Source organism: Ochotona princeps, chromosome 22, assembly GCF_030435755.1.
Source record: "Ochotona princeps isolate mOchPri1 chromosome 22, mOchPri1.hap1, whole genome shotgun sequence".
Taxonomy (NCBI): domain Eukaryota; kingdom Metazoa; phylum Chordata; class Mammalia; order Lagomorpha; family Ochotonidae; genus Ochotona; species Ochotona princeps.
Window position 1 is genome coordinate 9,788,556 of NC_080853.1, and position 12,907 is coordinate 9,801,462.

At 57.9% G+C, this 12,907-nt stretch overlaps 1 protein-coding gene across 1 annotated transcript; it reads right to left on the reverse strand.

The window, feature by feature from the left end:
- Window positions 1–5,268: 5,268 nt before the first annotated feature.
- MMP9 (matrix metallopeptidase 9) lies at window positions 5,269–11,468 on the reverse strand. Its single transcript, XM_004585870.3, has 13 exons — window positions 11,245–11,468; window positions 10,639–10,871; window positions 10,256–10,404; window positions 10,034–10,162; window positions 9,774–9,947; window positions 9,377–9,550; window positions 9,015–9,191; window positions 8,774–8,929; window positions 7,594–7,903; window positions 7,351–7,490; window positions 6,918–7,068; window positions 6,734–6,837; window positions 5,269–5,428 (listed from the first exon to the last, which is right to left on the reverse strand). The coding sequence occupies exons 1-13, from the start codon at window positions 11,377–11,379 to the stop codon at window positions 5,310–5,312; spliced, it is 2,151 nt and encodes a 716-aa protein (XP_004585927.2). The 5' UTR covers window positions 11,380–11,468; the 3' UTR covers window positions 5,269–5,309.
- Window positions 11,469–12,907: the final 1,439 nt, after the last annotated feature.

Genomic DNA, 12,907 nt, shown 5'->3' on the forward strand with positions numbered 1-12,907 from the left:
CGCCGCTGGGGCTCCGGGCGGGAGAAAGAGCCTATCCCCCCTCCACCCCCCAATTCTCCGCCCGCCGCCCCCCGCCGGACGCGGCGCGGCGCACGGTCCTAGTGCCCGCTGGGCCGCACCGCCCTGGCCACTGGCCGCTGGCCCCGGCCTCCCAATCCCGCGGGCGTCTCCCAGACACCACGGGGTCCACTCTTGGATTCATTCAACACGTTGTGAGAGGTGCTGGTGTTTCAGGCCCCCTTGGGGGGCTGGGCCAGGCACTGGGCTCCCGGAGAGGAGTATGGACCCGATGGAGGAAAGGGGGCAGAGGGGCTGTGAGTAGGCAGGCTCAGGACTGGGGCGCGCTGAGGGGATAGGGCTGTGCGGGGGAGGAGGACAGAGAACTCCAAGGCCTCCTAGAAGGTGGATACCTGCTCTACAAGATCTGGGTGCGGGGGAAGCAGGTGTTAACACACCAGGTGGGAAGGAACCTGGACTGTTAGAGGCAGGGGCGATTTCCCCTCCCACCACGTGTGGAAGCAGAGAAGGACAGCAGACAGCACCCCCAGAGGTCTCCAGGCCCTTTGTGGGGAGCCCTGGGCTCTCTTCTAAGCCTCTGGGAAGGGAGGTGTCAGGGGAAGTGTCTGTGCAGGGCACTGCTGGGGTATCCTGTCAGGGTCACTCTGGCTGCTGGGCAAGTGCAGGCTGGTGGTTTACTAAGGAGCCTCGTGGGGACCCCCCCTTCCCCTGGCCCCCACTCCCCCCGTGGGAAGTGCCAGTAGCCAGACGGGGATGTCGACCGTTAGCTTGGCTGATGGACTGCATGGGTTGTGTGCAACAGTGCGCGTGGAGTCCGAAGCCCACTGGGAAACTGAAACTGAGCCCCCAGACATCCTCTGAGACAGTGACCCCGGGGATATGCAGCCGAAAGAAACACTGTCCATGCTTGCCTCTAGACACATTCAAGGGAATGAGTGAAATTTACAAGACAGTATTCATTATTCATAAAAGCCCCAAACTGGAAATCACCCAAATGCCTATCAATAGTAAAATGGATCAATTATGGCACATTCACACAGTAGGACACTACATAGGGCCAAGAATGAATCGTCTGGGGCCAGCACGAGGCTGCAGAGGGCAAACTGCCACCTGCAACACTGGCATCCCGTATGGGCATCATTTCAAGTCCCAGCTGCTCCACTTCCCACCCAGCGTCCTGCTAACAGCCAGGGAAAGTATTTGGGATCCTACCACCCACGTGAGAGACCCAGAAGAAGCTCCTGGCTCCGAGCTTCAAACTGGCCCAGCTCTAGCCACTGTGACCATTTGGGGAGTAAACCAGAGGATGGAAGATTTCTCTGTGTGTCTCTCTCTCTCTCTCTGTAACTCTGACTTTCAAATAAATATGTGTGTTAAAAGAGCAATCTACAATTTACAGGACACTATAGGTAAATTTCGCAAACCCAGCGTTGAGCAAGAGAAGCCAGACACAAAAGCCCACATCCCTCAAAACAGTGTTTAAGGACAGAACCGGCGTCTGTGCTGTGGGGAGTAATGACAGTGGATACGGCTGCGGAGAAGCGGCCTGAGGGACGCCATGGGTGCTGAGGTCAGTCCCCTGACCCGGGTGCTGGTGACATGGCTGCATTCGGTTTGGAACAGCTGTTGGAATGTGTATTGTATTAGGGCAGTGGTTCTCAGTGGAGCCACGCTACTCACCGGGGACATTTGCTAATGTTCAGAGACATTTCTGGGTGTCACACTGGAGGGGGTTAACTGACATCTGGCAGCTGAAGGCCACTGCTGCTGTCTGGGTTTGCAGCAAGGTGAAGTGGCCCTGAGTCACAAGTTGGCCTCCCTGTACCCTGCGCCCACGTTGGGGAGCAGGGAAGGATTGATGCTGAATGGGGCCTGGCAACTCGCCCACCATCTCCTTAGAGGAAGACGCCTACAATGTCAGGATGGTCCCCACCGACCGTAAACAATTATCTGGCCCTAAGTGTGAGTCATGCTGAGGTTGAGAAACTCTACCCAAACATCACAAGTCTAAAGAACCGACTCCTAGATTTGATGATGGAACAGTGCTTTCTTTGGTTTGTTTGGTTTCGTTTGAAATGGTCTTTATCTATTTGAGAGAAGGAGAATGTCACCTGCTGGTTCTGTCCCCCACGTGCGCTGCGCTGAGCCAGGCAGCAGCCAGGAGCTGGGAGTTCAGTCTGGGTCCTACACATGAGGGGCCCACCAACTTGACCCCAACTTGACCCTTCCTCCCCAGCTGCCTGGCCAAATCTTCAAGAGCAGGAAGCTGGATCGGAGCAGGGCCAGGACACAGGCCCAGGCACTCCTGTACAGGATGTTTGCATCCCACCCGCTACGCCCAATGCTGGCTCTCCACTCAGGTTCCAGGTTCAACTGGGGGCAAACAGTGTGGTCTTTCCTGCAGGAGCAGGTTTGCAGAGGGCTGGGCTACGTGGAGTTCAGAGCGGAGGTGAGCATTGGGGGAATGAATCCGAAGTCTTTAGCAGAAAGATGCTATTTAAGGTTGTAGGGCTAGACAAGATCACAGGGCAGGAGTGTACATGGAGAGGGGGACTGGGATTGCGCGTAGAGGCACTCTATCATTTAAAGGATAGAAACAGGAAGGCTTGGCCAGCCCCAGGGGAGGAGAGGGCAGCCAGAGGGATGTGGGGGCAGGAGGGGCATCCCAGGAACCAAGTACAGAAAGAGTATTTTTGACAAACAGCATGCCCAAAGCCTGTTGCAGGAGCAGGGGGCTGGGATTGGAGCAGCATGGAAGAGGGTCTAGAGAAGAGGAGGAGGTTACTCCAGGGGTGTGGGGAATGGGGGGAACCATTGCAGGCCAAGCTGGAAGTGGCTGAGCAGAGAATGGGGGGAAGTCGAGGCAGAGTAGAGACCCTGCTCTGGGGAAGTCTCACTGTGAATAGTAACTGGATGTGGGGTCGGGTGAAGGCAGATGGAGAGGTGGAATAATACTGAAAGGCAGAGGTCAGGAGGATTTTTACTGGCCAGTACAGAGGCTCAACAGGCTGATTCTCCACCTTGCAGCACTGGGATCCCATATGGAAGCCAGCTCGTGACCTGGCTGCTCCATGTCCCATCCAGCTCCCTGTTTGTGGCCTGGGAAAGTACCAGAGGATGGCCCAAAATCTTGGGACCCTGTGTTCACGTGGGAAACCCAGAAGAAGCTCCTGACTCCTGGCTTTGGATCGGCTCAGCTCCGGCCGTTGTGGCCATTTGGAGAGTGAACCAGTGGATGGAAGATCTCTCTGTCTCTCCTCCTTGCTGTGAATCTGGCTTTCCAATAAAAATGAATAAATGTTTAAAACAAAAATGAAGGAGTTTTAAACAAGCCATGGCAGGACCATCTCGGGGTGGGAATTTAACCTAGCAGTTGAGACACCTGTGTCCCACATCCATGCCTGCACTGAATCCCCAACTCCAGCTTGCTGGGAAAGCAGAGGCTGGGCAGCAGCAGGGATGGTTTAGTAGCTAGATCCTTGCTTCCCGGCGGGAGACCTGGATGGGCTTCCTGGCTCCTGGCTTTGACTTGGCCCAGGTACAGCTGTTATGGCCATTTGAGAGGTGAACCAGCAGACGGATGCTCTCTCTAATATTTTTTTTTATTTATTTTATTTTTATTACAAAGTCAGATACACTGAGAGGAGGAGAGACAGAGAGGAAGTGGAGCTGCTGGGATTAGAACCAGCGGCCATATGGGATCAAGGCGAGGACCTTAGCCACTAGGCCACGCCGCCAAGCCCTCTCTAATATTTTTTAAAAGAATGTTTGTAAGCCAATGGTAACAAGTCATTTCTGAGTGAGAAATGGATGAGTAGTGTGAGAGAGAGGCAGCTTGGGGGGCGGGCATCTGGGCTGTTTCTGACACTCCCAGAGTGATACTCCAGAAGCCTGGAGACCTGACCAGGTCTCCTTCACCTGCCACCCTCAAGCTTCAGTCAAGTGCCCATGCTGTCCTGTGAGGGCAGAGCCATCCTTCCTAGCTTTGCATTCATTCAGACGTTCTCGTCTAGCCCAGACCATCATCTCTCCCTCCAGCAGCCCAGAATCCGCTCCCCTGAAATCCAGCTGCCACCTCCACACCCGTCTGTTCCCCCAAACACTCGGCCCAGGAACCCACTTTCCAATCACCAGTGTCCAGCTGTGACATCTTGGGTGAATTGTGTCAATTTCTCAACTAGATTTTCTTCTGTGAAATGGCGGGGGAGGACGTGATGACAACACGACGGACTACACAGCGGCAGCGGCACTGTGTCTGTCTCATGGGCTTGTTTCACCACAGACCCAGACAGTGCCCGGCCAGCCACCATCCTCGTGCTATCTACCCAATATTTGCTTTATCCACTGCCTTCTCGTGCATTTAGGTAGTCACAGTTTCAATAATAATTCAATACTTCTGTCATCAACACCCTTCTATGTACTGTTTTCCACACATAGAAACATAGCCTGGACTGTTAGGTTTAACGATTCTGCAGAAAACTCCTTCTGAGAACCAAGCCACTCCCACAAGAGGAAACTTTTGCTCATCTTCCCCAATTCAGTTCTAGCTCAGAGGTCACCTTGACAGGAAAATGTTTCCTGGCCTCAACCACAACACGGGGGTGGGGGGATGGGAATCACACATGTGTGCGCACACATATGTGTGGGTACATGGTATGTGCATGCGTAAATGCACATGCACATTAGTGTGAAACATCACACACTGGGTTTTGTCCAAGTATGACCCACTCGCCAGCCGCCTGGCTGATTCCTTGTGGCTGAACTCCCCCTGGGGATGGCACGTGCAGACCACGCTCCCAGCAAGCTCCCAGGTGGCTCCTGTGAGTTCTGAACTGTGCCAACAATTGAGAGGCTCCCCGCAGGCAGGAGCAAAGTCCACTCAGTTCCCTCTCCCGGTGCCCAGCTCCCAGGAGGAGCTCCACTCCCCCGAGAAGCTCAACAATCGCATAATGAATGAACAAACAGGCTGGCCGCTTCCTAGAGGCAATCGCATCAACACCTTCCCAACAGCAAGGCCCGGATGGACTGTCGGTTGCGAGGTGCAGAGAGCACTGTTAGGGAAATTCAACACACACACACACACACACACACACACACACGCTCCGCTCCAAACGGTTAAAGAATTGAATTTATTAGAAACATTCCATCTAACAAAGAAAGGTGAGAAGAGGGGGGCCCAGCCCACCTCCACACCTTTCCCTCCTCCAGGACAAAGGCCCAGTTTGTGTCCGGCACACTGGCTCTGTCCCCACAGGGACTCGGCCCATGCTGCTGTAGCAGGGCCCCCTGTCTCAGTCCTCAGGGCAGTGCAGGATGTCAAAGTTCACGTAGCCCACTTGGTCCACCTTGTTCACCTCGCTGCGGGCACTCACACGCCAGAAGAAGCGGTCCTGGCAGAAGTAGGCTTTCTCTGCGGGCAACAGGAGTGAGAATGGTGACTCCAGTCCTCCCCTCCCCCCCACACACAAACAAAACCTATGCGGTCATTTCTTCTACCTGTTCTACATCTTTCTGAACTTTTTTCTTTCCCTTTTTATTTTTTGCAAAAGGAAGTGTGTCAAAGAGATAACACAGCAGATCTTCCATCCACTGGTTTGCTTTCCACAAGGTCACAACAGTTGGAGCTGAGCTGATCTGAAGCCAGGAGCCAGGAACTTCTTCCAGGTCTCCTATGTGGGTATAGCGTCCCAAGGACCTGGGCCACCCTCTGCTGCTTTCCCAAACGTGTTAGCAGGAAGGTGGAAGTGGAGCAGCCGGGGGCTCTAACTAGTGATCGCCAAGGTTTGCCCGCGACACCTCCTCCCCTCTGTCCACATAAAGCAGACAAGAACATGGCACACAGCACATGTTTTGTGAATCAGCTAACAAGAGGATGAACGGACGGATGACCTATCTCATAATTCATCAACATCCGCTGAGAGAGACACACGCAGAACTGAACGGGGCACAGCAGCTGCCCAGGCAGGGTCGAGGGGGAAAGCAGCTGCCCTCGGCTAGAGATGACCTTGATTTGTTCTAAGAACAGCCGGTGCACAGCAAATGACACGAGTATTGAGGAGATGGGACCAGACCACGCTCGCTTCTCTGACCTTGGAACTGGCCTGCGACCACTCCCAGCACCACTGCCCTCCACTCCCAACGCCCCTCCCCTCACTGGACAACGGTCGCAGCAGAGGCTGGGGTGTCCACAAAGGAGTGATGGCAAATGGCGGGTCATGTGCCAGTTCTGACAAAACAGTTTTGGTGGGAGAGTTAACAGTTTCCAAAGGGCAAGGGAAAGAAAGCCTAACTCCATTCGCAGGCCCACCTTGCAGAACTGGGGGTCTACAAAGTGGCCATCATCTGTCCACAGACAAGAGGCAAGTGTCTCTTGCACACACCCGCCTGGTGGCAGGGGTGGAGCCTGCTTTGACCTGTCACTAACACTCACTGTGTTCCCAACGGCAGCTGGGGGTGCAGGGTTCAGCACCTTACAGGGTAAGGTGTAAGAAGGGAATTAAAGTACTCCAAGCCACATAGCCAGGGAGGCAAAGAGACCTGGGTCCAGTCCCGGCTGTGCCCTGGCCAAGGCCTCCGCCTCTGTGGGGACCTTGTCAATGTTTGGAGCTGTGTGCTTTCAGGTCCAAGAGTATCAGTCACTTTGCCCGGTTCCCAAGGCATGTGAACGGACCGCCCCACCACCACCACCCGCTGGCACACTTGGTCCAGCCCTCACCTTGGTACTGAAAGATGTCGTGTGTGTTCAAGGGCACCCCTGGGAACATCTGCTCCACGGGAGTGGCACTGCGGGGATCCACCGTCTGCTTCTTCACGTCGAACCTGCAGGCAGACAGACGCTGAGGCGCGGGCGGTGGGCGGTGGGCGGCGGGCGGGCGCCCCCTGCCGGCGGCGGCTCTCACCTCCAGAAGCGCTGCCCGCTGAACAGCAGCGCTTTGCCCCCGCTGCGCGGGAGGACACCAGTGACCTGGGTCACCTCCCGGCCCAGGCCCAGCTTGTCCAGACGCCTGGGGCCCAGCACTGATGCGCCCGAGTACACCCACACCTGGCGGCCTGCAGGGAAGAAGGGAGGAGCAAGGGGGAAGCCCTTAGTCCCCTTGCAAGAGAGCCGGGTGGTGGGGAATGGAGACCCAGCGTGGCCCCTCGGGGCTGCGCTTCTCTCTGCACCCCAGGTTGGAGCCGCAGGTGCGACTGCGCGAGGGTGCGGTGTGGAGCCCGGCAGGCTTCTATCCGGGTGCACCATTGCACCTGCCACGAGGGCTTTCCAGGCCCCCCAGTCTGGTGGGGCTGCAGGGGCACGGGGCGGGGTAGGGGCAGAGAAGATGAGAAACGGACCCGAAAAGAAGAAAAGCTTCTTGGTGAGCGGCTCCTCAAAGGCGGCGTCCAGCTTGGCGGGCAATGCGGGCCAAGTGTCTGCGATAAGGAAGGGGCCCTGCGACTGGCGCCCCCTGCCCTCGGAGAACTTCCAGTACCTCCTGCACACGTGAAAAGAGGAAGATGCGACGCTGGGCCCGATTCCAAGGCCCCGAGGGGCACACAGGGGCCCCCTCCCTCGCGCACGTGGCCCCATCCCCTCACCCATCCTTGAAGACCAGCAGCTGGTTTCCGATCTCGGCAATGGCATCAAAGATGTCCACTTCACAGACGTCATCAGCTGGGTCCCAGGGCGCTGTGGGCACAGCTGAGGGGCCGGCCGTGGGCGGCCCGGTAGGGCCAGCTGAGGGAGCACCGGTGGGGCTGGTGGTGGGGGGCTCCGAGGGACGCACAGTAGGGGGGCCAGTGGGGCAGATGGTCGGGGGAGCTGTAGGCTGTGGTTGGGGGGTGGTGGTGGTAGGCTGTGGTTGGGGGGTGGTGGCAGGTGGTCGAGGCTGGGGGTCAGGGTTAGGACCTGGAAGGAGATAGCAAAGGAACTGCGCTGGGGGGCCCATCTCACCACCCCTTAACCTAACACGGTGCTGTCTCCTGCACACACTTGCCTGGTGGCAGGGGCAGAGCCTGCCTTGGCCCAACCACTAACACTCATTTACCCAAACCATGGGTTGGGTCCAGGCCTGGGCACACAGACAGGCAGGTGGGTAAGACGCTTTCTAGGGCTTTCAGGAGGAATATAAGCGCCTTTAGCAATGCATGCTACTGGCTGCTCTGGCCTTCAAACGGATGGATGAAGTAGGGTCCGGAACCTCCTCATTTTAAACCCCATTTATTTGTGTCTTTAAGAAAGTGAGCCCATTGCAGGTGTAACTCCCCTCACAAGCCCTGTGCCAGGGCTGCAGAGGCTCTCCCCAAAGCTGGGAGTCAAGAGCTCATGGGGGACCCACCTCCGGGCACCCCTGGCTGGCACCTGCCATCCAGGGAGGCAGCACTGGAGGCAGCTGGCCAGCCCCAGCTCCTCAGATGGGACGCCAAGGGCTTCACTGAGGGGTCAAACACCTACCCCCTCTTCACTTCAAAATGAGGAATGAATGGGACAGTAACAAGTGACAAGAGCCATAAAATATGAACCCTTCTACCATGCTTACTCCATGCCAGCATCCTTCTAACATCTGGTGATGTGCTAACATCTGGTGAAGCAGGTGCTGTGTTCAACCCCCCCTTTACTGGTGTGGAAATTGGCTTGTCAAATTTCTTCATGGACCCCCATCTCCACTCAGACAGATGTTTCCGGCCCAACACCTGGAGCCCACCTCTGGCCGTTCTCCATTCTCCAATACGGAGCCTGGCCCTGCCCTTCCTTCGCCTCCCTCCCTCCAGGTCTCACCATACAGTTTCTGGATGCCGTCCACATCATCTTCGTGCAGTGGGGACCCTTCCAGGTAGCGGTACATGGGGTACATGAGCGCCTCTGGCACAGTCGAGTGGTCCAAGCCCAGCGCGTGGCCGAACTCGTGGGCTGCCACAAGGAACAAGCTGTACCCTGTGGGAAGGCCAGAGGCCGTGAGTGCCATGCTCACCGCGGCCAACCGCCAGCCTTGGCCATCCCCATCATCATCACCGCCCACCTCGGTCAGGACAGAAGCCCCACTTCTTGTCGCTGTCGAAGTTGGACGTGGTGGCACACCAGAGGCGCCCATCCTTGCGGCCCTCGCTGGTGCAGCTCGAGTACTCCTTGCCCAGGAAAACGAAGGGGAAGACGCACAGATCCCCAGCCGAGTTGCCCCCGATCACCGTAGAGTCGGCTGGAAAGGAGGGGGGGCTCAGGTAAGCAGAGGGGGTGTAGGGGCTGCCAAGGACTAGGGGGCGCGGTGGAGCACAGCCAAGGAGAAGGAAATCGTGGTGGATGGGGCGGGGGGTGGGGGCGGCTATTGTGGGGACTCTAGAAGCAGCAGAGGCCCGGCCATGCTGGGCAGCGGGGGTGCACTACCTCGGGTTGGGCAGAAGCCGTAGAGCTTGTCCTGGTCGTAGCTGGCTGTGGTGGCACACCAGCGGTAGCCGTCGGAACGGCCATCAGTGGTGCAGGCCGAGTAGCTACGGCCCTGGAAGGTGAAGGGGAAGTGGCAGGGCTTGCCGTCCGCATTGCCATCCTGGGTGTAGAGTCCTAGTAGGAATCTCGTGGTTACCCACAAGGGCCACCCGGCTCTTTGCTGACCATTCTCTGCCTCCTTCCCCCTCCTCATCTCATAGACCGGAAGCCTGAACGCCACCCAGTCACCCACCACCAGAGCAGGACTTGCAGGCTCCACAGCCCCCACAGTTCTGGACCCTTGGGAGGCGGATCGAGCGAGGAGCGCTGCTTCCTTTTGCCAGGACCCCAAACTCACTTTCGCTGGGGCAGAAGCCGAAGCGCTGGTCGCTGTCGTAGTTGGCCGTGGTACTGCACCAGAGCATGCCGTCGGAGCGGCCGTCTGCCGTGCAAGTGGTGTAGGAGCGGTCCTGGAAAGTGAAGGGGAAGTGGCAGGGGGCGCCGTCGGCGTTGCCAAAGTAGGTAGGAACCACTGCAGGAGGAAGAGACAATCCGAGTCAGGGCAGCTGGCGATGGGAGACGTGGAGCTTATGGGCGCCAGCAGGACCTGGGTCTCACCGACGCCCTTGCCCAGGGTCCACAGCTCCTCGTCGTCGAAGTGGGCATCTCCCTGGATGCCGGGGCCTGGGGGAAAGGCGTGTGCCAGGAGTCCATCTTTGCCGTCGAAAGGGTACCCATCTCCGTGCTCTGAGGATGCGAGTGGAGAGAGGGTTAGTTCGCCGGGTCAGGACACCGCTCTCCGTGGCCCGGACTCCTCCTCCCCACCCCCCGGGGTCTCACCCGCGACCCCAAACTGGATGACGATGTCTGCGTCGCGGCTGTACACGCGGGTGAAGGAGAGTGGCGTCACCGCGCTCCAAAGCGCAAAGGCGCGGGCAAACGCGTCGTCGATCACGTTGCGCGGCAGGTCTTCCGAGTAGTTCTGAATCCTGTAAGAGGGACCCGCAAGAGGGAGTAAGGGGCAGGCAGTGAGAGGCATGAGCGAGGCAGTGGTGGGAGCTCTGCGGACACAGGGCACTCAGAGACCCGGGACACTCAGAGGGCACCTGGAAGGACCTGGCTTACATGACCCAGTTCCCCACAGCGGAAACAGAGGCACTTAAAGCGGCGGCCTGCAGACTTGGTGATGGGCCAGGGGGACCCGCCCAAGCCAGGAGGCTCACCAATATGTGATGTTGTGGTGGTGCCACTTGAGGTCACCCTCGAAAGTTTGGAATCTGCCCACATCCGGGACTCCGCAGCGCGGGGCTCGCATGGCGTCCAGGGTGGCGCTGTCCAGCTCACCCGTCTGCGGCAGGGCCAGCTGCTTCTGCAGGCGCAGCAATGCTGCAGGAAACGCCTGGTTCCCTCGGTGGATGCCAGCTGCCTTGGTGTAACCATAACGGTACAGGTACTCCTGGGTGGGGAGCGGAGAGGGAAGGGGGAAAACCAAATACATACTTGAGACCTTGGGCTCCCCTCCTGCACCCAGACCCTGCTATCCCTGCAGGTGCTCAGGGCCTGGCCCTACCGCATCAAACTCCTGCAGACATCCTCAGCCCTTCCTCGCCCCTGGACACCTGCCCCAGGGCTTGCTACCTCTGTTCACACCCACCCAAACCCTCCACACACCCACATCCCACTCTGCATCATTGCCCACCTAGAAAACTCCCACTACTGCTGCTTCCTGGCCGTCACTGTCCAGCACCCCCCAGATTGCCTCCCCATCACTGCCGACCCCTGGACATCTCTGATCCCCCATCATGCCCTCAAGTCATGCCCTGATCTACCTCTGCCAGCTGCCGGTCGGTGAGCCTGCTTCTCAGCTCTCCGGGGAAGACCACGACGGTGGGCTGGTGGCGAGGGGCAGCAAAGCAGCAGCCCAGCGCGAGGAGTGCCAGGACCACAGGCTGTCTGGGACTCATGGTGAGGGCAGCAGGGTCTGGCTGCAGCAGCCCCGGTGAGGGCGCTTTAAAGAGGCACCCCTGACTGGGTGACCCCGCCCTGTCCTCCAGGGGAATGCTGACTCAGGGGCCGGTGGAGGTGGGGGGGAACGGGGTAGGACAGCCCCAGCATGAGAAGGCAAAGAACGGGTTTTCACCACCACCTCCTGCAGTCTCAGCTGCTGCCGAGTCAGGCAAGACCCCAGACCCACAGGAAACCACAGGCCCTCAGGGGAGGGGTTGGGTTTTGCAAACTGCAGCCTTTGTGGGAACAAGAGGGAGAGGCCCCAAGTGTTCATGGGAGATGTGGAGACGCCCTGGGATCTCCTCCTGAGGTCACCCCAGTCGTCCATCCTTGACCCTCTGTGCACGCCCTCCCGCCTGGGTCGGAGCTGTTCTCACCACTCCCTCGCCCCCCACCCGCCATGGCCCTCTCCCTTCCCCCCTGGAAAGCCCTCCCCTGACTCAGCTTCCTGCTCCCTGCTGCAGCTGGGCGGAAGGAGTGGGCTCTTGGAAGCAGCGCTTGGGGGAATTCCACCGGGACAACCCCTTCTCTGACAGGCTGCATCCTCAGGGCACTGATGGGGTGCGCTCGGGGCACGTGGGAGCTGGCAGACAGCCACGGGCACACAGCCTCACCCCTCTGAACTCCTATCTTCAGTCAGAAGCAGGCCCTCCAGGCCCAGCATGGGATGCACCAGTCAGGGCACTGCTTAGGGTGTCTGCATCCTACATGGAATGCCAGCTCTGCTTCTTATCTAGTTTCCTGCTAATGTGCATCCTGGGAGGCAGCAGGGGCTGACTCAGGTGTCAGGTCCAGCTGCTCCTGCCAGCCACAAGGGAGACGCAGCCTGAACTACAAGCTCCAGGTTCAGTGCTGCTTCAGCCATCTATGAAGTGAATCAGTAGAGAGAAGGTAGCTAGCATTTTCTCCCTGTCTCTCCTCTCCCTCTCTCTCTCCCCAGCCTTTGAATAAAGAAGCCTTTAAAATCATCTCTTTGATGAGCCCGGCGGCGTGGTCTGGTGGCTAAAGTCCTCGCCTTGAAAGCCCCGGGATCCCATATGGGCGCCGGTTCTAATCCCGGCAGCTCCACTTCCCATCCAGCTCCCTGCTTGTGGCCTGGGAAGGCAGTCGAGGACGGCCCAATGCATTGGGACCCTGCACCCGCGTGGGAGACCTGGAAAGAAGTTCCTAGTTCCTGGTTCCTAATTGGTGCAGCACTGGCCGTTGCGGTCACTTGGGGAGTGAATCATCGGACGGAAGATCTTCCTCTCTGTCTCTCCTCCTCTCTGTATATCTGACTTTGTAATAAAAAAATAAAATAAAAATCATCTCTTTGTGGTATGAGGATGAAGTGAGTTTAACACATGAAATGCTTAGCATATGCTATGTTCCTAATATGTATATTAAGGATCAAGGCCAGCACCATGAATCTGACCTCAAACCAGGACCTGTAGTAGGGCTTGGGCTTCGAGTCCATACCTTCCCAGTTCTGGGTTTTCCACCAGC